The 23877-nt window shown below is 44.8% G+C and overlaps 1 protein-coding gene across 2 annotated transcripts in view; it reads left to right on the forward strand.

Moving 5' to 3' along the window:
• grid1b (glutamate receptor, ionotropic, delta 1b) overlaps positions 1-23877 on the forward strand; it is a 627414-nt gene that overhangs the window by 477810 nt on the left and 125727 nt on the right. For both annotated transcript variants that reach the window (XM_085467070.1, XM_085467071.1), the window contains exon 5: positions 17366-17419. In XM_085467070.1, coding sequence (XP_085323196.1) covers positions 17366-17419 — 54 coding nt within the window. The remainder of the gene's footprint in view (positions 1-17365; positions 17420-23877) is intronic.

Genomic DNA, 23877 nt, shown 5'->3' on the forward strand with positions numbered 1-23877 from the left:
GTCATGCAATTAATCGAATACTCGACCTTTACCCTTCACATTGTTAGAATACAGGAGCAGCTTCTGCAGCCTGAAGCTTGTCGTCTGAGAACAGCAGCAGACTACAGAAGCCTGCAGTTCTTTCAAAATCAACACTTAAAACAAGATTTTCTTTCTTTTTTTATGGGCAAAGCTCCAAAGACAAACACGTTTGGTCTCAGAGCTGTTAGTAATCCGCTTCAGAGCTGTTTGATCAGACAGCCACAGTGATTTCTGAAGGTTGTTTTTCTTCCCTCACAAGTGAGCAGTACAGATGCTATAATGCAGGCCTCGTGTTTATGGTAAATGGTAAATGGACTAGTTCTTATATAGCGCTTTTCCACTCTTCTGAGCACTCAAAGCGCTTTACACAACTTGTGCATTCACCCATTCACACCCATTCGCACAAGCACAACTGACATTCACACACATTCATACTCCGATGAATGCATCGGAGAGCAATTTCGGGTTAGTATCTTGCCCAAGGATATTTGGCATGCAGACTAGGGGAAGCCAGGAATCGAACCACCAACCTTCCGATCAGTAGATGACCTGCTCTACCACCTGAGCTACAGCCACCCATGGGATCATTGCTTTTTTTAAATAGTGAAAATTACAGCATTTCCATATAATACTGTCACGTTCCCATAGTAAGTGGTTATCCATCCCATGCTTACTCCATAGTTTATTCCAACATCCAACTGTATTGTGTTTCTGCTTAAGTACAGTAAAGAGAAACAGAGCCCAGCCTTGTTTCTGTACACATTTGGCCAATAAAGCTGTTTGTGATGTAACGACTGTCTGAAGATATCAGTATGATCAGGAGTTACTGTGGTTATCAAGAACAAAAGCTGGCAAAGCCAGGGTTAAATGTTATGTTACCGGCTGGTGTTCATGTGTGAATGAATACATGAATGCACAGATGGTAGAACCGCAGCTGTGCAGTGGGCGATCTCCTAAAAACTACAGGAAGAACTGTAACGTTGGTTGTATATTTGATTGCACTGTGCAGAAAAAAAATCATGTGGAGGATCGTGCCTGGTATAAGCGAACAGCAGATTCACCAAAGGTTGCAGTGTCCAAAAGTTTCGGCTCGTGCTAAAAGGCTCACTAAGCATTCGTCTGCACAGGAGTCCCTAAATACGCAGTTTGGAATGACAGTATGATTTGGGACACAGTCGGGTGGAGTTTTAGTCATTTTTAGCATAATTTGATTGTTGTAATCCAAACAAATCAAGACTCTTTCAGGTGCTTCCCCATCAGCTGTTGGTTAGGCTATAATTAAACCAACAGGTCGATGGCAGCGTGCAGAACTCGGTGACTGAAACAGGTTTGTTGTTCACATTAAAGCCCGAGAGGGAAAACCTCTGAGCTGCGGGTCAGTCGGTTGGTTCTCTCACCTCAGATGCACCGAGCCCCCGCGACATGAAACAAGCCGCCACAGGCAGTGTGTGTGTTTGTTTGCATCGACGTGAAACTATAAAGCAAGTTCAAAACAGAAATATCCCACCTTACATGTCGCCTTCTTCACCTGTTTCAAGGTGAAAAATTGGATCTCACACCAAGTGGCTCGCATTTTTGCAGACATTGTTTTTATCTTCCTCCGTTCAGCAGACGCGCACAGTTCAGGCAATTTCAAGCTCAGCTGTCATGTTTTAGAAAACATTACAATGACTTGCATTCATCTCCTGGAGCAACACGACTCGCAGCGCCTACAGCTGAACATCTGTTTTAATGACTCGTTCGCACCAGTATCAAAAACATCTGAACTAAGATGCTATCAGACGAGCTTGAACTCACTCACATCATCTCTCCATCCTCAGAACAACAGCTAACACAGTGAAGCAGAGCAGAACCAGCAGAGTCAGGAGGTTGGCTGACGAGGCGTCTGATTGGATGCACGCATTCTGGAACATCCTGTTTGACCCCGTACAGCTCTAAAGCTCAGCAGCAACATCCCCTCACAGATGACACATCGTGGATTTGACTTCACAGTGAATCTGGCACTTTTCACACATGGATTAAATACCACAGTCTCTAAACTGTGAACTGTGAATCTATTAATCATCAGGTTGCTCTTTTTTGATCTATAAAATTCCTCGCATTTGCACATCTATCCTCACATTCCTCTGTTTTCTCTGCTTCGCTCACCGAGGTGTCAGAACAATCCTTGTACTCGGCGCCGTTCCAGCAGGGCAGAGGAGGCGGGAGACCGAAACAGCTTCCGAGGTAGCGGAGATGACTGGTTTCCATGCCTACGCGGCAAACGGTTAAAACCGGGTCTCAGAGTGAGTTTTGCAGAGGCTGCTCACACCCCTCAGGACTGAGCAGGATAAATCCAGTAAAGCTTCAGGTGTTCTTGAAAATGAGTTACGAGCTTGCATAATTTCCTCTGGGATTAATAAAGCATTCTGATTTTGATTGATGGATCAAAGGCTGCTTTTGCCCAGAATAACATGCAACAGTGGAAACTATATCATTTTTAAGATTATCTTTTTCCACGTTAATGTGCTGACACTAGTTTCAGAACTATGATATACATAATAACCTTCCAAGTGGAACATTATTGCTATAGAGCAACACGATCATTTAACTGCACTGCGTGTTTCCACTTCGTGGCTGTACAGTAGTTCTCGCTTTTCTTTGTGCTTTCCTTCAGTAGCAGCTCCTAAAGGAATATTCAGAGCTCTGCAAGAGAACCATAACTACAAGTGGAAGGCCAAACAATGAACTAATAATTCATTATGAAGCCGAACCTTTAGCTGAGTCTTTGCAAGGTCTTTCTCACCATTCACATTGCCGATCACTGGCTTCAAATCCTCCATCCTTCAGACCTGCATACTCTCGACACACGAGGCCAGCCATTGTTGTGCAGCAGGAGGAAGCCAGGACCCAGCACAGTCTGACAGCGGGTCCAAGAATTTTATCCCAACACCTTAATGCCGTCAGGCTGCCGTTGGCTAGCCTGTTCACCTCTATGCATCCTTCTATGGATATTCCTATTGGCTCTATCCAAGCCTCTTAGAGTAACTTCCTGTTTCCTGGAATCTCCTCCATGTTCTTCAGACTACACTGGGAGACACAGCAAATCTATCTGATGGCATGTCTGTGAAGGTCCTCAGTCATCCAGGTCATCGTAGCCTAAGGAGCTTGGAAAGAAAAGTGTCTGGACTTCTTTAAGTTGCTTGAAGACGTTTCAGACATTGGCTCATGTGATTAGGTAGAGGATCATTAGGATCCCATGTCCCTCTTGGGGGGACACTCCCATAGGGCTTAAATCTGGGACCCTCCACCAATTGACCTTAGAACTGAAGAAGCTCTTGGGTACATCTGAAAGAAGTCCAGAAGCTTTTCTTTCCAAGCTCCTTAAACTGTATTGATGTGCCATTCTGGAGGAATTTGACTACCTGCACCTACCTGTTAATACATTAACGTACATGCGCGTCCGTCAAGTTCCTCAGTCTTCCTTAAACGTGACCCAGGCCTCTCAAAAAGCTGGTTGTGTTGTGGACAAAAAGTACCAATTGACTTACTGCCCAGTGCGACTCAGTTCTGAGCTCAAGTGTTTGCACTTGGAATGAAACTATCAAATTGCTTTCCACTGTCTGTGTTTCCACAGAAGCTTAAATTGAAAAGGTAGCGTCTGTTACAGCAGATGATGATAAATTAGTATTTTCTTCATTTATTTGAAAGATACTTTGAAGGAAGTAATGAATAAAAATTTATCTGCAGGCTTCACAAAAAATGGGAAACATGTCATCGAAGCCCACTGCAGTCGGTAAATTATCAGTTTAATATTCATTGTAATATCAGCATCATTATGTGCTGCAACAAGCTCTGATAAGATGTGTCAAATGTTGGAGAAAGTCATATTTGTCTGTCTGACCAAATAAATGAGATGTTCTGGGTGATTCAGGAGCTCATTTCTTTTGTAGTTTCAGTGAGAAATAGCATTCATAAACACTCACTATTAATGTCACTTTACAGATTGATATCATTTGTTTATGTGACCACAAACCTTCCTCTCATTCTCACCTTCCACGTCTTCTACCAAGCTTACAGGCTTTTCAAATTAAACTGAGACTTTGCATTTCAAGATTGTCGCATTACAGACACAAAAAGTCAAAATCCATGTTTTTCTGCTTTCTTTCTAAACTTCTTTTGGACAAGCGTAATCTTTTTGTAGTTCTGTTAGAGCACATACCGTCCATTTTTGGAACACTTGAGGGTGAAGATAGTTTCTAGAACTCTTTTCTCAAGCACCAAACCCAGGGTAGAGTTTGTGAGGATGTCTGCCTTGAGGCCGAGTTTTCAAACATTCAAATGAAAGGCAGTGAAAGGAGCTGGTGCTTCCTGGATGCCTCCAAAGTGAGGTGTTTTGGGCACGCCCAACTACGAGGAGATCCCAGAAAACACCAGGACACGATGGAGAGATTATGTTGGCTAACTTGGGATGTTGACGCCAGAGTAGGGAAGGCAGCTGGTGTCCTGCGACGTCTCCAACCTGTTTGGAACTCGACCTCCCTGAATGTTAGGGTCAAGATCAGACTATTGAACTCTATCGTCTTCACTACTGCACTCTACGCTAGTGAAACCTGGCGCTCAACAAGTGCAATTATTCAACACCTGAACGTGCTTCAACAACGTGGCCTGCGGCGAATCCTGAGAATTTCCTACCGGGACCGAATAACAAACGAGGAGGTCCTACGAAGAGCAGGCACCCGCCCATTAGCCGATGTTGTCGCAGAAAGGCGCTTCCGCTTTGCGGGCCATATTTTACGCCTACCCCCTCATCGCCCAGCTAAGATTGCCATGACATGGCGTCCACGCACTGGCAAGCGAAAGCAAGGCCGACCAAAAACCACATGGCGTCGAACATTCATGGACGATCAGAGAACTGTCGACATTGCCTGGGACGAAGCTGAAGCAGTCGCTGCTGACCGACATCGATGGAGATCACTAGCTGCCCGATGCGCCGCCCGGCGTAGGAGGAACTAAGTGCTAAATAAGACTTGGGATAATCGAAACAGGAGGTCCAAACAGGAGGTCCCCGCCTTTGGACCTCCCTTTCCAAAGGCAGGAACCCTACTGATGAAAAATGGTTCCATTTCCATATAAAGAGGAAGACTTGAACCAACCACAGCATATCCCTCAACATCGGTCAGCTCAGTGTTGTTCTTCTTGGGACAAGAGGATGATGGGAAGGTTGGGTTGGGGTTATGGGAGGGTTAATGTGATGTATGTTACCTGGAGGAACGAGGGTCCCTCAACATAATACGTAACGCAGTAACGTTTATGGTCTTCGAGGTGAAATTTGCAACAGCATAAGAGCTTTACCTAAAGAAGACAGACATAAATAACCTCACAAGGACACACTAAAGCACAGCTAAAGACATAATACGATAAAACACAGGTCTCTGGGAACACGGACACGCTGCTTTTCTGTCTGCAGCTAAAGAGAAAGGTGCTGATGATTTCACAGGAAATCCAGCTGCTGTTATCTCAGAACACAGGCTGTATTTCCACAGGCCTGCTGAACGATGTAGCTACACTCAGAAGGGGAAAAACATTATATATCCATCACAGAGAAATGGACCTTTTCAAAATCAGGCTAAAAGGCATTTAAAGCTCCTCTTGATGCGGATTGAGCAATCAGATTTCAGTCCCTCTTGAATTCATCTTGGATGCATTTGCACTTGTCCTTTGAGACCACGTACCTCCCCGGTCCAACCATGATTTAGCATAGATGGGATATTTAAGGTTTGCAGTGTAGATGATCCATCGGCAGGCAAATACCTGTAGGAAATATCCACAATTATTCAAGTAGTACATTTAAATAAACTGGCCAGGAGTTATAATAAGTATTCAAGTCAGATCATTTCCAGCTGAATTATTTCTGTAACATATGAGCTGAAATAGCAGAAACAGCCCTCTGAGGCCTGCATCTTTGCACTGACTGTTGCATGTTCATAAAGAAATAGGACCAAAAACCTTAACGAGTTAGTTTCATATGGGAGCTGTTGCTTCCACTCACCTCCACAGAGCCATCAGCCTCACAGCGTTTGTGCCGACGAGGCAGCAGAGCTCTCGCAGCAGTGAAGGAGATGCTATTTTTTTTAGCGTTCTCGGTGAACTGACACCATCTTGACTTTTTAAACATCATCTTGCAAAACCAAAAACATGAAACCTCCTCGTTCTCAGCTTTCTTCTTGAACTCTCACGTTGTGAAGAGCTGCTTTTAGTGCTACTCTCGTGGGCTTTAACACTCAGAAGGACGGCGAGGCGGCCGTTTTTCCCCGTACACTGACGAAGCGAGCGGGATGAGTGCTGACAGAATCAACTCGACCTGCAGTCAGTCTGGGAGTCACAGCGGCCTGGATGGACGGAGGTCATGACGTTGCTGTTAAGAACAGAGCTCCCTTAAGTACAGTGACGCCCTGGATTGCGAGCATCCGCATCCTTCGTGTTCAAATGAAATTGGAAAAAGTGTTTGTGTGCTTCGTTGTAGTGCAGGTGCAGATGTGAGCATCGCTGCTGGCTGCAGTGGACGGGTTTTCTTTGTGTTTGTTCTTTGTGTGCCTTCCTGATGCCTGTTAGTCTGTAAACTGAATGTAAAGGACACTGTGGTGCAGAAATAGAGACGGATAACGAGCCTGATGTCACGGCAGAGTACCATCCACATCAGGGACTGAATGTCAACAACACTCCGAGGCTTCATCTTCATCAGCTCTGCGACGTCAAGCAGACAAAGATCGAAGATTGATGATATCCTCTGCTTTTCATTTCAACCTGAAGAGGGTTTCCTTGTTTCGCAAAGCTGATTCTCGTTACACACACACACTGCTCACAGAGTGGGCAAACACACTGGACAGCGTCATCTTTGTGTAATAGTGGCAAACTTCACAATAACTGAGGAACACGTGTGACTGAGCCCGGCTTGACCTGTGCTGAGTAAAGTAACGTGCACGCTGAGCACTCCGGTTCAGCCTCTCCGTGGATCAGCCCCCGCGCTACACCTTTGATCTGAAGCGAAACACAGCGCCGTCAGTCTGCCTTCTTGAGTCGACCGCTGATGTTCTTTCTTCTTCAGTGTGGAGATGTTCACTGGTATTAATTTCAAACTAAATATTGTCTCTGTTCTTCAGTCCGCCTTGAGCTTTAAGTCGTCTTTGCTCTTCAAAGCTTCCCTCAAAAACTTTTCTTTTTTCTTTTGGAAGGATTGAAAGAGAGTCGATAAGAAGCCGACCCCAGCTGTTTCACTCGGTTTTCCATTTGTATCTCCATCATATTGGAACAACAACTCAATTTTGTGCTTTGACGGGAATCTTTTTCCCCTCCACCTCTAGAGTCCTGGGTGGATGTCCCACACGGAGGTCCATCCACACGAGTCTTTTACATTAACGTGGTGTTAAAAGCATCCTGTCTCGAGTGTAATGGCCCTGCTTCCCACTGCTCCCACCACCCATTAATGTTTGCTGTCAGGGATATTAAACCCATAGAGAGAGAAGGAGAGAGTCTGCGAGGCAGTGGAGCGAAATATAAACCAGCGAACTCCCTAATCCCCGCTGCACCGGACCACTCGCATCCCCCGAGCTCTGCTGCTGGCTTCAGATATAAAGCAGGAGCATTTCTAACAACTCAGCACGCTGGATTGTCAGCATCCATCCATCCATCCACGTTTAATTAGTTATCACAGTCCAAGCTGAGAACTTCCTGTCCAGAGCCTCCGCCTCCATCGGTGTCATCCAGGCGTAATCTCACATGTGCTGCATCACCCCCAAGCATCTCCTCTCACGCCTGAAGAAACCATTTCAGTTTCTGAAATCGAAGCCTGCAAAAATACTTATTTTCAGCAAATAGGGGAGAATTTTTGTTCTTTTCCAGTGACAGATTAATCAACTCCACGGTAATGAAGCAAATGTCATCCAGCACAACAGTGTGGCTCTTCGGTGTTTTAAATAGTCCTGTGGCACAGAGGAATAACAGATATAAGGCTCTGACACACACACACACACACACACACACACACACACACACACACACAGAGGCTTGTTAGTAGGAAATATGCAATTAGCTCTTGGGCGCTGCATTATGTAATGACACCCACATTTATTTCTAATACTATATAATAAAAGTACCCCAGTAGTGCATTTCAGGGAGGAGAGCAGCTTCTCGTTCAGCAACATTCAGAAACACAACACAAAGTTAACGGCCAAAAATAAACAACCGTCTTTACCTAGAAGCTTCGTCACTCGATATTTAGCAGAGTAACCTTGATTGTGTTTCACAGCTTCCATGTATATCTGCTCTCCCGATCGATACGTCATTAGCACCTTGTAAGGTCGAGGTGCTGCTGGTGGATTTTAAGAAATAGTTGGACGGCCGCTGTGGAGGGAAAGATGCTGCTATTCCAACTCCACGCTGTCTTCATTCTCTCTGAGCCTTCAGGCTCTTATTGTTGTTTCTCTGTCTGAATATTTATCGGCAGCATTTTTGATCTGCGGCCAAAGAAACCCTCCCAAAAAACTGCAGTACTTCTTACTAATACGTCCAGCACTGCAGACTCTTTGTGTGGAACGTTAACCACGCCTGTTATATCTGTTGGCTGTGCAGGATCTCTTGGTTTTCTTGATAATGGTTTAATTTGTTGCTTCAGTAAAATCAGTTCACGGCAGGCGTTTTTAAACCCGGAGAAGACGGTTTAATCTGTGCCGACGTGGCGTCTTTGGGAGGCGACGCGTCAGCCGGAGAAAAAGCCTAGCCGTAATCCTAACGATCTTTGGCTGCCGAGCGGCTTCTGTAATTAGCCTGCCAACCTCACAGCGCCACTGAGGGTGGGGCTTATAATCTAAAGCAAACTTGGAAGGGTTTGTGCTTGGTAATAACACGCCGGTGTCAAACCTGCAAATAAAAACTGAATGTTTGTCGTTTTTCTTAACGAGTCGGAGAGTGGCTCTAAAAGTTATTTGTTCAAAGGGTCAGAGGACTCTTCACTGACGTGCGTTAAATATAAATGTTGCTCTGCATGATGGGAAGTGAAGACAGATTCAAACACAATCTTTCAACAACACAAGATTTATGTGCTGGCTCCTCGGTACAGAACTGGCTGCAGGCTGTTGATACAATATTTATTTATTTGGTTATTTATTCTTCTTAACTGGTCTCCACTGGATGTTGGTAGACCTGCTCAGAGGTGTGGGCCAATTCAAACTCAGGCGAGTTACCTCTAAGACCGCTCGGAGTTGCGTGATTTGTTCAGTTTTAATTTGACTGCCTTTAAAAAGTGTAACAGATAATATATAGCTGATACAATGTAACATCATTATGCAAAAATTAACCTTTAAATAATAACCGCATGAGATTAAAATGAATAAACAGTGATTAGCTGAGCACATGGATGTCACATTTGATTGGGGTAATCGAGCTCATTCTCTTCTTGCAGCTGACTGAGAACGTTTCTAAAATATAAAGAAAAAACTTCAGTAAAGTCTGAAAAGTTTTCTCTGTGGAGTTTTACGAACCTGTGGAAAAAAGAAAGATGATTCAGTAATGAGTAAAACTGCTCTCACGTGATTTGTTTAGCGGGTCTGTGCAGAAACGGTTAAACACTGATAACCAAGCAGAAGTGATTGTGCTGATCCTGGGTATCAGAAACCAGCTGCTGTCAAAACCACAGAACACATTTACACTGCAGCCCAACAGACACTCACTTGTTTCCCAGCCTGTTATATCTAGCTTTTCTCTCTCTTGACATGTTTCCCATCTGACTTTGTGCTTTCAACTGCTGAATAAAAGCAGAAGCACCGCTCTAGGAGTGATGCAAAAAGATGCAAGCAATCCATACAGCAGTCAGCTGTAGAGCAACTCCACAAAACTTACACAAACTAAAAACTACCAAACTGCCAGCTGCTGTGACCATCCTGCAACTTTAGCCTGTCAACATCCAACATGGGCTGAAGCTAAACGGTCACGGGGGGGTTGGGGGTTTCTTCCAGGAGTGGAAGGACTCCCTTTTACCAGGTTCAGGGACAACAGGGGGCTATGAGATCTTAAGGATATGTTGGGTTCTGGTTATTCGACCTACATGCTGCCAACAGAGAGAGGTCATTATTCTGGTTACAGTGACATAAAGATCTATCTGTTCTTATCTTATTCAAGACCTTGTGTGTCAAAGAGGTTAAAAAGTCTTGTGATGCATGACTGTGTATCCCCGTTGGGTCGTTGGACACTGATGATGATTAGCAGCAAGCTCAGCAGTCAGATTATCCTAACTTGTATGTCGTACTGTGTGTTGGCTGCTCTAAAGTCGTGGTGAAAGGGTTAAGCCTGCAGGTGTGTGTGTGTTTCAAACCTGGAGTTGAGGTTAGCACAGTACAACTGTTCCCTTTGAATGCAGTTCTGATCTGATGCTTTTGGATGTCAGTCAGTATTTCAGTTTGTTACGTGCAGCGGATGCTTCCTGCAGCGTCTGCCTTCGTTCCTCAGACAGACGAAGTGATCAAAAGTCCTGACCTGTGTGATGTCACGTATGAGACGAAGGAGAAAAAAGGCTAACTGTCTAAAGTCAACAGGACGCTTTGTTTACAGCCACAGTTCTCCCCGGGCCTCGTGTCTGTATGATTTCCTCAGCGTGTCGTCTGCCTCTCTGCTCTCAGTCGCGCTGAGCTTCTCGCACATTTGTGTAGCTGTCAGTCATGTGAGTCAGCCTTCATCATCGTCATCCCCCTGTACCGTCCCCCCGGGCCGACTGCTGCGGCGCGATGGGTCGAGGTCACGATGTAACCTCATCAGACAGCTCAGCGAGAGGGATGAGACGGAGCGAGCAGGCGGAGGCTCGTGCGTCGCTGCTAAACCGTCCTGACCTTCCAGGAAATATTCACAATCAAAACAGTGTCGCTTTCCCCCCCTGAGTATCCAAAAAATGGCGACATCAGTCTGTCACCGTTTTGGGCCCGTGGCCCGAAATATCTTGACTGACATGATGGCAGGTCTCTTGATAGTCATCGATCCCTAAACTGCCAGCTGAGTCAGTTCGTGATGGGACACGAGCGCCATCGGACTCGTTTTTGACCACGACACAAATGAACATTCAGACGGTGGAAATATGAGCTATAGCCACAAGTTTACCACAGGTATATAAAATGCGTAGCCACACAGTCCGCCTGTACTAACGTTTGTAAAAGAGCAGGTCGTTCTAAGGCAGCGGTCCCCAACCCCCGGGCCACGGGGCTGCGAGAGTTGAGGCTCTGGTGTGAAATTTATGGTTTTCAGGCTTTTTATCGTGAACTCTGTTTCCCTGGGTCTTTCCCATGTTGTAGTTGTGCGCCTTATTTTGAAAGAAATATTTACGCATTACCATAGCAACCAGAGAGCATTAAGGGGCAGAGAGGAGGATGTTACTCTGAATGTTGTTGGCACATTTCAGGAGGACGCTGCTAATAAAGTTGCACAGTTACACAGTAAATTCACGTTTATTATTATATTTACAGAATACCACAGTTTTTGTCTCGGTCGTATCATTTTATTTTGTTGTGTTTATCCTGCTGGTCTAAAGAGTATGGAAGCCCGTTTCCGCCACTAAATAAAAACAAATTTCGAGAAAAGTTTCTCAAAATTTCGAATTAGCTCTGCCAATCAAAAATATAAGTGAATGAGGTCGCTTTCTTGTTACCCGGAAGCATATGGCGCAGAGGAGCGCGCACTCAAAAACGGATCCCAACAAATTGGCGCTTTCGCGAGTACCGTAATTGTCGGGCTATAAGCCGCTACTTTTTGCACAAGCTTTGAACCCTGCGGCTTTTAGTCAGGTGCGGCTTTTCTATGGATTTTCCATGATTTTTGTGATATCGTAAGACGATTTGTTTTGTTTGTTCCGCTGTTGTACGGCACTACGTTGCCTGGCGGAAGGATCGGGGTTCAAGAGTGGTATGTTAGTCACATGTCCGTCCGCCAGGCAACGTAGTGCCGTACGAAGTAGCGCGAAAAACAAACTTCAAAGTAGCGCTACGCATTCAGCGGGAGGCGTGGATGATGAGCGGCGATAAACTTGCGAAAAGCAAGTTATGCCCAACTCCACCGGTGGATTCTGACAGCGTGGAAAAGTGCGAAAACATCCACGATCACCAACGGATTTTGAAGGGCTGGACTGCTGCATGATGGAGAGGAGGACACCGCCACGGCCCTTCTGAGGGTGTTCGACTCTGACACTGACAACGAGGATTTCTTTGGTTTTGAAAGTGACAACGAAGGAGAGAAGCGGAGAGTGGATGACGAAGCCATCCTGAGCCTGTTCGTTTCCGACATTGGAGAAGAGGACTTTGGTGGTTTTAGAGCGCAGGAAGAAGAGAAAGATGGTGAATGACTGACTTTTCTTCTTGTTAAAGCCGTGTCACTGCACCTGAGCCTAAAAGTTAGTCTGAATCTATTTTTCTGGTGTGCTGTAGGCTACTGTTATGTACTACATGTGCAAATATGTACCCATAACTTGTTTTTCAAAATATTAATAAAAGTGATGTCTCCAAACAGCCGTCTCTTTCCTGACAATTCCCTTTGTGCATATTCTCTTACATATGATAAGTCAACATTGAAACACCTTTAGTCAGGTGCGGCTAATGTATGTACAAAACAGGATTTTCCCCTGATTTTAGCTTGTGCGGCTAATATTCAGGTGCGCTTTGTAGTCCGGGAAATACGGTACGTTTGCTGATAGTAACACCATGTGATTCAGCTAATAACACAGGGGTTTCATCATTTGTGAAGCCAGGCTGAAAACACTCAGCAATCTGTGCATTCACGACTGGATGTAATACCGGCAGCTTAGCTGTTGTAGCTGAGGGCTTCAGCTTCCGGGTAACAAGGAAATGACGTCATTCACGTAGATTACTGATTGGCAGTGCTAACTCGAGTTACTTTTCTCAAATTTTTGAGTTAATAAGTCGAAATTTTGAGTTAATAAATCGAAATTTCGAGTTAATATGTCGAAATTTCGAGAAAAGAACTCGAAATTTTGAGTTATGGATCCTTTTTTTTTTAGTGGTGGAAACAGGCTTCCATAAAAGAGCCTACCGAGGGGCGGGGCACTTAAACAGCTTTAATCTGATTGCCGTTTGACGTCAAGAATAGAAAAAACTGAGCTTTTAATTACACTGGACTCATTATCCACAATGTTACGATATGATCACCCTCCATCCGAGCATCTGTGAGACGGGAAATATTTTAAGTGACCGAAAGAAAGAAAAATCCAACTCTGTTTGATTTTCTTAGGAGGGTTAAACACAGCAGCTTCGTGCAGGTTTTAAACACTTAAAGACGCCATCATGGATCTGTGTTTTTAAGGCTTAGTATCAGTGTTCCTGTGTTGTGGTGAGGCACACTTTGCCGACGACACTGTTCCAGCGATCTACAGTTAGTGCCAAGATGTGCAGCAAACTGCCAAAAACAGGAAGAAGATGGCTTCTGGCAGCCAGACAGAAAAAAGAAACCCCAAAAATAGCTTTCACAAATGTTTTATGAGTAAAGAAACATAGAAAAGCCAATTATTTGGTCTCAAGGATGCTGAGAAACTTTAATGGTGGAATGTGAGTGTGGTTTATAAAACCCTCCCGAACGCAGCTTGAATTTTGAAACTCCTCTCTGATTGGTTAGACTCGCAGCCTCCATGTTGTTCAGCTGTCCATTCTCGCCGTGAGTTAAAAGCATAAATTTATTACATCTGAACAGCAGCCAAACTCACCTAAGACGGCTCTTAAAAAATAGCGAGATTGATGTAAGAAATATTCTGGATAATGCAATTATATGAACGGTGCACGGCGAGTCCGTCGGGAATAACAAGGTCAGCATGTTCTGCCAGTTCTTATATCGTGAATTAATTCCACTCCATACATTTTTATTCTCTTATTTTCTTCTCAGCCTTTGCTTCATCGTGTTTCTGCAAGCTCCCCTCTTCAACCACACTCGTCATTAAAAGCTACAATATACATGTTTTTACCTTCAGGGTTGACGGGTAATTGTTGTTGATAACCAATTTCTGTGCCCACAGTAGCAGAAAATAAACCAGAGGGCAATGTGGGCTGCATTTTAATGACCGAGCAGGAAGTAAGGACCCAGAGGCAGAATCTAAATAACACCAGCGAGGAAGAACGGAGTTGGATGGGAGGACGGAGGCGATCGAGGCGTGCGTGAGAACGCTCGCACTCTATCCAGGTCCAATAAAGGTTATGGTGACATCTCCACGTGGGAGATGTGAGGTGTGCTATGAGAACAGGTGCTGTGGCCTTTGCTATAGGTTAACCTGACATCATGTACACACACCGACTGGTTTCCATCACTTCACATAGAATCAGTATTGACTTCTCATTCATTATTTGGTTGTAAGTCTTTAAGGTGGGTGGGGTGCAATGAGATGTATGCCACATGAAGGGCAGAACGCCCTGCAGAACGCCGCGTTGTCACATGGCGATCAGCCTCACTCGCTCTGCACATGAATCGTGCAGCTGACTGGTGTATCTGCTCATAGCAGATGTGCACAAATAAAATGTGGGAAAAACACTTCTTTCTAAAAACGTCTGTGCGCGTTAGCTCTGTGGACATGCAGTTCACGAGCTGTTTATCCTCGAGGTTGTTGCTTGTGTGGAGCTTCACGAGTGTGTCAGCGTTTGTTGATCTGGAAGCCGAATGTGGAACCTGTTAGAAAACATCTGTCAGTCCGAGGACAGAGAGCAAAGACGTGACACGAACTGATATTCATGGCCGAACGCTGTGTGGGAATACTCTTGTTTAGTGTGTGTGTGTGTGTGTGTGTGTGTGTGTGTGTGTGTGTGTGTGTGTGAAGTGAATGCACTCAGTGATGTAATATCCCAAACACAGATTCTTCTTCTGACTCCACCAGCTTCCTGGCTGCGTTCCACTGTCTGAATATGGATAATATGGAAAACCTGTTTCAAATGCCTCGTCTCAGGTATTTGTTCCCAAAGTCAGGACTGGACACAGTTTGGTTTTGTTAGAATCTGTCACGAGGTTTGGTCCTGCTCATTAGAGGATGTCTGTAAAATGCTAATGATGAATGAGCGATGGCTCTGTTGTATTCAGGTGTAGCTCGGCGCTATGACAGGAATCCAGCACGCAGAGCCTTTGAACAGCAGGCAGGTTTGGCACCGTTCCCCATTCAGGTGAGCTAGTTTCAGGCATGCTGGCTCATCATCATGCCTGACGGTTAGCCTCTTGGAACGGAGCCACTGGAAATGAAATTACCTGATGTGACACGTGAAAAAGGTCTGAAAAGGCTTCAGGCAGCAGGTGATATCAGTGAATCACCACTGCAGTCAGGTACAGGCTTTTAGAATGCTACATGCAGACATATTAGCATTAGCATAGGTAACATGATAAAAATTTGTGTTTATATCTATTTAAAAATATAATCTTCTGTGCTCTTTGTTGCATTTGATGAGATATGTGATTTTTTTAGCAACATATCTTTTGAATGGCTGAAAAATTAGCTAGCTGTTTACTGCTAGCTGGCTGTTTACTGCTAGCTAGCTCTTGGCTATCCTCTGAAAAGTGCTTTAAAAATGTTTGGTGGTCCCCCCAACTTAGCCAAGAAGGCCATTACACACCAGACTTTTTCGGGCTCGGCCGTTTGCAATGACTGCATAATTATGCTGTAAGATTTTGCGGCATTTTTTAGTTTTTGTTTTTTTTCCCAATATTACTTATTGATCTTGTTCAGAAACATCAGCACCAGCTCTTCATCATTTGATATCGACTTCATTTTTTTTTCAGTGTTTTTTGGAGACGATTTATTTGCAGAAGCTCAACGATTTCTTTTTTTTTTATTTTTGCATCTCAAAAAAATGTGAACTTCGTGCCATTTTTTGAGGCACGCTTGGTGTGTAATGAAACACGCAACTTTTTGACAGCTGCTTTCCATTGAGGTGTGAACACCTCTGCACTCCCTACAGGAGGCAACTAGACTTGTTCAGGCTGAAGCACCTGGGGAGGGATTCAGTGGCGGATTGCTGGTGTCGTAAGCCACCACGTCTGGTCACTGGTAGGCATTCAGTGGACATCGATGGCTTCAGAGGACAACCCCCACGAGAGGCTGAATACCTCGGACTGAAGAAGCTGATTGGATGAGAGGTGAAACTTAAAGAAGTCCAGTTCTTCTCAGGACTAGTGTGACCTGGACTGAAGACCTACGCAGATAAACACTCAAACCTTTATCAGGATACAGCAGCAGTTTTTCTTCGGCCAACAAACTTTGATATTTGTTACGAAGCATTAATAAAAAGAATAAACCAGGAATGTTCTCATTTCATTTTTCATTCAGTAGCATGATCACATTTTGAGACGTACAGCACGTGTGTGTTCAGTCATACTTCAGACCAGATGTTTCCTTTCGTTCTTTTATTATCTCTGTGAAATATTATTTTTTACTTCATATAATTTCGATCATTAGCTAACGACTCTGTGAGATCGTTGGTTTAAATATGCTGCTTCTAAACATGGAGCCAGAAGGCAGAACAACACCCACACGGCTCTGCAGTCAGACCATATGCTGGCGTGCGGCGCCGTGTGGGCACGCACTCAGATACATCCCTGCCTCCATCAACCTTTCACCTCTGAGACAATACAGGGTTTGCTGTTCAACCATCTCGGGTGGAGCCAAGTGTAAATGTCAGAATTAAGCGTCACTCAGGGAGAATAAAGGTTTATTTTTAAAACTGAATCATGAAGCAATGAGCATTTTGGGTGTTTTACAGTGATTTTACTTCTTCTTCATGATATCGCGTCATTATTTGAGATAACTCCACAGTTCTGTCATGTTTTGGGGGCGTTTGCATTACTAGCAGCTGCCTCTGTGCACGTGTTCCAGCTGGTCCAGGCTGATCTGCAGGACTGAGCTCTGCTCCACTTTGTGCTGTCAGCTGCGAGGCTGGCTGTCATCTGTAGGATGCTGCGTGTTATTAGGATTATCACATGGTGGCAGAGGACCGGCCGAGCTCCGGGGGCTTTGCTAAGTGCAAACCACTCGCTTTCTCAAAAGCCTCTGTTGCTCGACATTTTGGCAGGACGAGCCGTGACAGCGGAGGAGGAAGACGAAGGGGAGGAGGCCGACTTGAACTTTTCAAACGTGCACACCGCAATGACACGGGCGAGAACAAAGGCAGACGAGGCAGCTGTGGTGTCGGTACAGCAGCTGCTCCTCGGAGGCCACACTGCAAGATCTGGCTGCTGAACCTGAAGTGTGATAAAATGCTGCGTCAGCCTCTGAGAAGCGGCGTGTGATTAAATCGGCTTTGGGCGGTCCTTGTTATTAACCCCTCGTCTCTGTGTCTCTGTGTGTCTGCAGGCAGTGGAAACAAATCTGGCCTCCAAAGACAGTCACTGGGTGTTCGTCAACGAGGTAAGTCACACGAGACATTCAGAGCACGTGACACAAACTTTCTCCATCAGTGAACTTCTGATAGCAGGAAGTCCATCGTTCCCGACTTCCTGTGCTGTGAAACAGGGCAGAACCAATGAGACTGAAGCAGGGAATCATGCAAAGCTACTCTAGTAGAGTCCAAGAATAGAAACAAGCTGCCAGCTGTCAATCAATTAGCCTTTTTTCAAGCATCCCTCAATATTTTTTTATTTTTATCGATTACATTTGTTTTGGGTTTTTTCAGTTTTAGAATTTTGTTCTTAGCTTTTCAAATACTTATTTATGCTGTTTTGGCAGCTAGTTTGAAGCTGACTGTAACACATGAACACACTCATTCATTCCCGATATTGTCAGGATTACTTACTGCCAGCAGATTAGACATGTGACCCTCCCGTCTCCAGACAGCTGACCAGAGCCGGCTACACAACAGCTGGTTAAACCAGTTAGTGTTAGCTGTGAGGCCCTTAAATATCAAACTTTCCCTCTGATAACCAGTTTGAATACATTTCCCCATGATATGAGAGTTTATTCAGTTTCATTCCAACAACGTTAGATAAAACAGCCACGCCCCACCTCAGTATCACTGTCATCGGACAGAAGTGAGCTTCGCTGACTCTTCCACTCATGTTGGACTCCTTTGACAAAGACTTACGGCCTCCTGCAGCCATCTTTTATGCTTTGTGCTGTTCTGGTCTAACTGGGGCAATAGCGACGTCTGTGCTAACCTCTTTAGCTCGTTGCTTTAACCGTTTCTCCCGACACGTCTGCATCGGTTTGGATAAAATCTCAGCTCGATTTAAATGTTGTTCTGAAAAGAACACAAATGAGCTCCTTTAAAGCATCATTTACATCACAGCGCGCCAAAAACTACCGAACTACCAAGCTTGGTTTCCTCTGGAAAAGTTTTCTCGCCATGTCGGCTTTGAGTTTTGATGATGTTGCTTTCATTACGGCTGATTTTGGACCAGAACAGTGGGACGGGCTGCACAGAGAACAAAAAGGCAGATAAGTTAAAGAGCCCCGTCCTGTGTGCTTGTTCTGATGGAAACCATTTATATGTGTGATCCAAACACAAGCTGAGTGGGTTTGTTGCCGCCTCTCTCCAGCGGCTGGCTTTTTTTCTCCCCTCTGATGGGGATCGGCGAGCGTGGGCAACTTTCCATGCTGGAAGTAAAATTGAAATGATTGGAGGTGAAAAGAGAAAATGACAGCACCCTCCACCGCAGCTGGGATTGTGTTCAGTCACAAAATACCGACATCTCCAGAGCCGCGACTTCTCCCGACCTGCCCGCTCTTGCCAACTGGTTACAGGTTTATTTTTTTATAGTTTTAAATTATCTTTCCTTTTTAATTGCTCACTCTGCTCTCCCAGTATCAATCTTAAAGCAGCGACCCAGCCAATTAACTGAGCTGACAAGTGTTAACAGCATAAATCAGAGATGGCTGTTGGTGTCGTCTGCTGAAGGCTGAATACAAAAACCTCAGAGCTTTACTTTCAATGCCAGATTCCCTTTCCCCCCATTTTTCAGCTCCCAGCTTGGTAACAGCCTCCTCATTCACTTCAAATTATCTCCTTTATTTCAAAGTCATCATTCAGCTAATTACTGCATTTTTAATTAACCAGAAGATCGAAACAATGTTCAGATCCTGCAGCGTGTTTGGGCTTTTTGGCACATTAGACTTGTGATCACACGTTTCCTTTGATAAACACGCCCGTGCGTCTCGTCCTTCCACACTGTGTATGTATAATATCCTGTACCCATCAAAGGAAATCATTTAAATCATTCACAATTTTTTATTGCTCATTTTCTCCACTTTGCCACCTCCTCTTCTCCTTCCAATATGCTTTTAATTAGATTAACAGCAAATTATGATGTTTACATAGAAATATTCCTCAAAATATTCCAGTTATCTTCAGTAATGTGGGATTTAAACTTCCTATGAAAGGAAGTGGGGAAACTCAGTCTACTGCATGTGTGATTTCTGGAATTCCTAATTATCCAAATTAAATTTTACATTTTTTAAATTATTCATGTTATTTTCACTGCTGGAGAGATCGTGGTAGGCAACAAAAGGCAGGAAAGGTAAGTGATCCTAAAAAGAAACAGCTGGAGGAACATATGCAGCCAATCAGGTTCATTGGCAGCAGGTTAGTGATTGGATATAAAAGGAGCGAGCCTTAGAGAGGCACCGTTTCAGAAGTAAAACTGGGAAGTGGTCTCAGGAAAAAAGTCGTCGGGTCTCAGAGACCTGACGACTTTTTTCCTGAGACCTGAGGATGTCCTAAAATGTACACTTTACTGGTGGGGATTTGGTCCTTCACTTATGTGGTATAGGAGTTTTGTGGGTTTCCAGTTTCATCTCTTAACCGGGCAGCAGTCTAGGAGTCCAGTTGCGCTTCTGAGGATATTTATTTCCATCCACCTCTATCTGCCTTCATGACCATAGGTGGGGGTAGGACCGCAGATTGACCAGCAAGCTTCACTATCACGTCTCTCTCTTCGTCACATCTGACATTCACATATCTATCCATCTATCAGTCGCTCGCTCCGCTCTCCCCTCACTTGTGAACAAGATCCTGAAGTATTTGAACTCCTGCACTTGGAGCAGCAACTCATTCCCGACCTGGAGTTTGCACCCCAGTCTTCTGTGGCTGTATCACAGTGGGCTTCATGGTGGTGGGCTCTACCTGATGAAGCGATGACATCCAGAGCATTTTCTTACTTTTTCATGAATGCAAACCACATGAAGCGTGTTGGTGTGAACCTTACAGGTAAAGATGGACCTTTTCCATAGATAAGAGAAGCACCAGCTTCCTTGTTACCATGGTGCCTCCTCCCCCTAATTCCTCCACACAAACATCATGTGAAATCGGCTCTCCAGCCTCCAACCTGCTTCATAAATACTGTTCTGTCCTTGTTCCCCACTTTGCTCTAAAGTTTTAGCAGCCTCTGTGTGTAGTGTGTCACCGAGCTCAGGCAGGTAACAGAGGTAGTTTCAAGTCCTGGTGGCGGCGCAGTGAGATGTCAGATGTCCTGCCAGCAGGTAGACACTGCCGACGAGCTAATTTCCATTTCCTTCCTCTTCCCTTCTTCCTGTCTGCTGTCAGCACCTCCCCGCGTAGTGTTCAGGTACACGGAAAAGACTTTCACCTTCATTGTGTAACGCAGACCCACAAAAACACACCACAACAACAGGTGAACAAAAACTCCAGAGTGATTTTAAACGCAGCGACATGAAGGTTACAGTTCGTTTGAAATGGATTATTAATTATTAACTATTAAAAGGCCTCAGACTAGGTTTTTCAGTTATAAATTCATCCTTTAAGCCGCCAGTTTAAATTAAAATTATTATCATAATACTTCTGGTCAGATTTTACATTTAGATTAAAGAGTTTCCAGAAATCTCCATTCAGATGCTGGCAGACTTTTCCCCTGATTATCTCATCGATGGCAAACGCAGGGCTGAAAATACAAAGTGCAAACCAAGTGTAAGTGAATCAGTCTCCACAGACTGTTTACAGCTGGTCTCTATAGCTAATCTCCCCCTTTATAAAAACTGTACAGGAGTGTTTTTATAACGCTTCTGTTTAAAATGTTCTAAGGCTTAAAGTTATCCATTAAGAGCCATTAGCTGTCTGCTAGACTCCTCAGGTCATTGCAGTCCCTGAACCGGACCTCTGTGGTGCCATCCACCCATCCATCCATCGATCCATCCATCTTCTGAAATTGTCTGCCAGTCTTCACTTGTCTCCCAGTGATGCTGCAGTAAACTTCAAGGGGTACAACCATAACCAAGGATAACCCTGATGGCTGTAGAATAGGCTTGGCCAACTCCAGGCCTCGAGGGCCGGTGTCCTGGAGGTTTTAGATCACGCTGGGTCAGCACACCTGAATCAAATGATTAGTTCCTTACCAGGCCTCTGGAAAACTTGTTGAGGAGGTCATTTAGCCATTTAAATCAGCTGTGATGGACACATCTAAAACCTGCAGGACACCGGCCCTCGAGGCCTGGGTTTGGACACCACTGCTGTCGGACCTCCAGCTCTCCATGTCTGTGTCAGCAACTGAGTATAAGCTAAGCTTCTTGTCAGGGTTGGCTGTGTGGCAGGCAGGCAGGAGTGGTGGGCCCAAAATGCAGGACTCAACACGGAAGTCAAACTTAAAGCGCAGCTTTATTGCTGGGACAAAAAGCAAAAAAAGCAAAAGCAAAGCTAGACACACTGACATGAGGCACAACCTTTCACAATAAAACAGGAAACAATTCACAAAGACGTAGACAAAGAAACACAGACTTTACACGGGCAGAACGAAACCAGAATGAACTAAAACCTACTAAATAATAACCATCATCATCATCATCATACCATAGATCAAGAAAATACCCAAAAATACAAAATCAAACCAAGACGTGAGAACTGAAAATACTGGGTCAAACTGACCCAGAACCGTGACACTTCTGCCCAACACACTTTGCACCTGACCCTGATAGCGCCTCCTGCTGGTGCTAAGGATACAGACGGCCACGCCAGCTCTAAGGGCTGCACTTCATAGACGAAGACCGGCCTGGAGGTGGGCTCCCTGAGGCTGGGCTCCACAGTGTAGGCCTGGTAATCCTGACCTGGACAGCATGAGCTGGTCCTTTGATTTTTCTTTGACTTTCTTTCATGGGGGGCACTTAAATCAGTTTGCCTGGGGAGACCCTATTAGGGGCAAAGGCCTCCAACAACATAGCCCCTGCTGTCACTGGTACACACAAACCCCTCCACCACCATAAGGTGGTGATTCATGAAGGAGGTGTTGTTGGTCCCCTTTGAAATGTTTTTATAGCATTAATGTGACACATAAATGAATCACTGAATCTTTAATTGCACTAAGAGACCATCCAAAAGTCTGTGCCTACTATCTTATTTATATTTTAGAACTAATGAGCTGATAACTTCGCACTCCACCCCCTCAAAGATGCAGTGTCTTCTGGCTTCAACAAACTCAGATCCAAAATACCAAATTGAAGGATTCGAAACAGCGACCACGGTCTGCAAACCTGTGGGTGACATCACCGTGCCCAGATCTAGCTTTTCCATGCATGGGTGCACGACTGAGAGACCTGCATTACAATGAACGGTTCCGCAAACACAACCAATAACAATCTGTTTGATGTCACTGATTGGATGGGTGAATTATCAAAAGTCTGTTTGTGCATTTTGAGCAAAGCAAGAAAATCTGCTGGTGCAGAAAACGGCTCCATGAAAAGTTTGTTTTATAGCACTTTAGGTTGTTTCCAGCCCGTAAAGGCTTCTGCATCTGCAGGGTTCAGCTATAAATTTCACTTTTTTTCCCCAGTTACTGCAATCTTTGCCAGAAATCCCTGCTCAAATAACCACACAGTTAGCGTAGTGCTGGGTGGCACTAAAGTACAAAGCGAGGCATGCTGTCAACAGAAGGAGAATGGCCTTTTCACCCTCTGTCTGCTGGCAACACAAACAGCCAGACAACACCACTGATGCCAATTAAAAAGACCTGGAGAGGGACAGAGACTTTGAGAGAGCAGAAGGGAGGAGAGAATCGAGAACAGAGCTGTAGAGGGAGGCAGTGTAACGGTAATGAGAGAAAGAGGTGAAGAGCGATGAGGACAACAATTAACCAGAGGGGGAAAGAGCGGCAGTGAGGGAGGGCTGGCAGTGAGAGGCACAGCAGTGAAGCCAAGCGGTCGGACGGTCGAGTTTGATCCGACGAACATTAATAACTCTGCACAAAGCGTCTGTGATCAGCTAAATAAAAATCCTCACATGTGTCAGAAGAAGCTGAAAGAAGAGTCCCGTGCTTTTTCAGTCATTAGTCGAAGAAAACAGATATAAACTAATCTGCTGACAGAAAACATTTGCAGCTCATCACTCCTGGCTACTATTTTACATTGAGAGCAGTGAGTAAAGATCTCCCTGGAAAACACAGATGGATGACGGGTGGTGGACGGGTGGAAACAGCAGGGCAGCAGCAGCACTGACTAATCAGGTGGAGAAATACTGAACATGAGTCGGTATCAACCTGTATGGTGTAGCTGTTAGTCTCCTACGATCAATCCTACGAGTAGAATTGATTAGAAATTCTAAACTAACAGGCTGAAAGTACAGGCTGTAATTAGGCTCTGTGGTATCTAACAATGAGCTCCAGATTGGTTTGTAAGCTACTGGATGACTTGTGTTGGCAATAAAGGGAAAAAACTGCTCCAAGTTGAGCCAATCAATGCTTTCTACTTGTTTTGGTCAGCTGATACTGACAGACACAAGATACAAGATGAGGAAAGGTTAGGAAATCTCACAGGTTTGTGTTTGCACAGGATCCCCAGTTAATCTACTCTATACCTACGTCCGGTCCAGACCACCCACCACTCCTCAAACTTTACCAAGAGGAAGCTAATATATGGCAAAAAATCAGCCT

The sequence above is a fragment of the Copadichromis virginalis genome, linkage group LG8, assembly GCF_057382275.1.
Source record: "Copadichromis virginalis isolate Kocher_CV1m ecotype Utaka linkage group LG8, C_Virginalis_male_GT1.1, whole genome shotgun sequence".
NCBI classification, from domain to species: Eukaryota; Metazoa; Chordata; class Actinopteri; order Cichliformes; family Cichlidae; genus Copadichromis; species Copadichromis virginalis.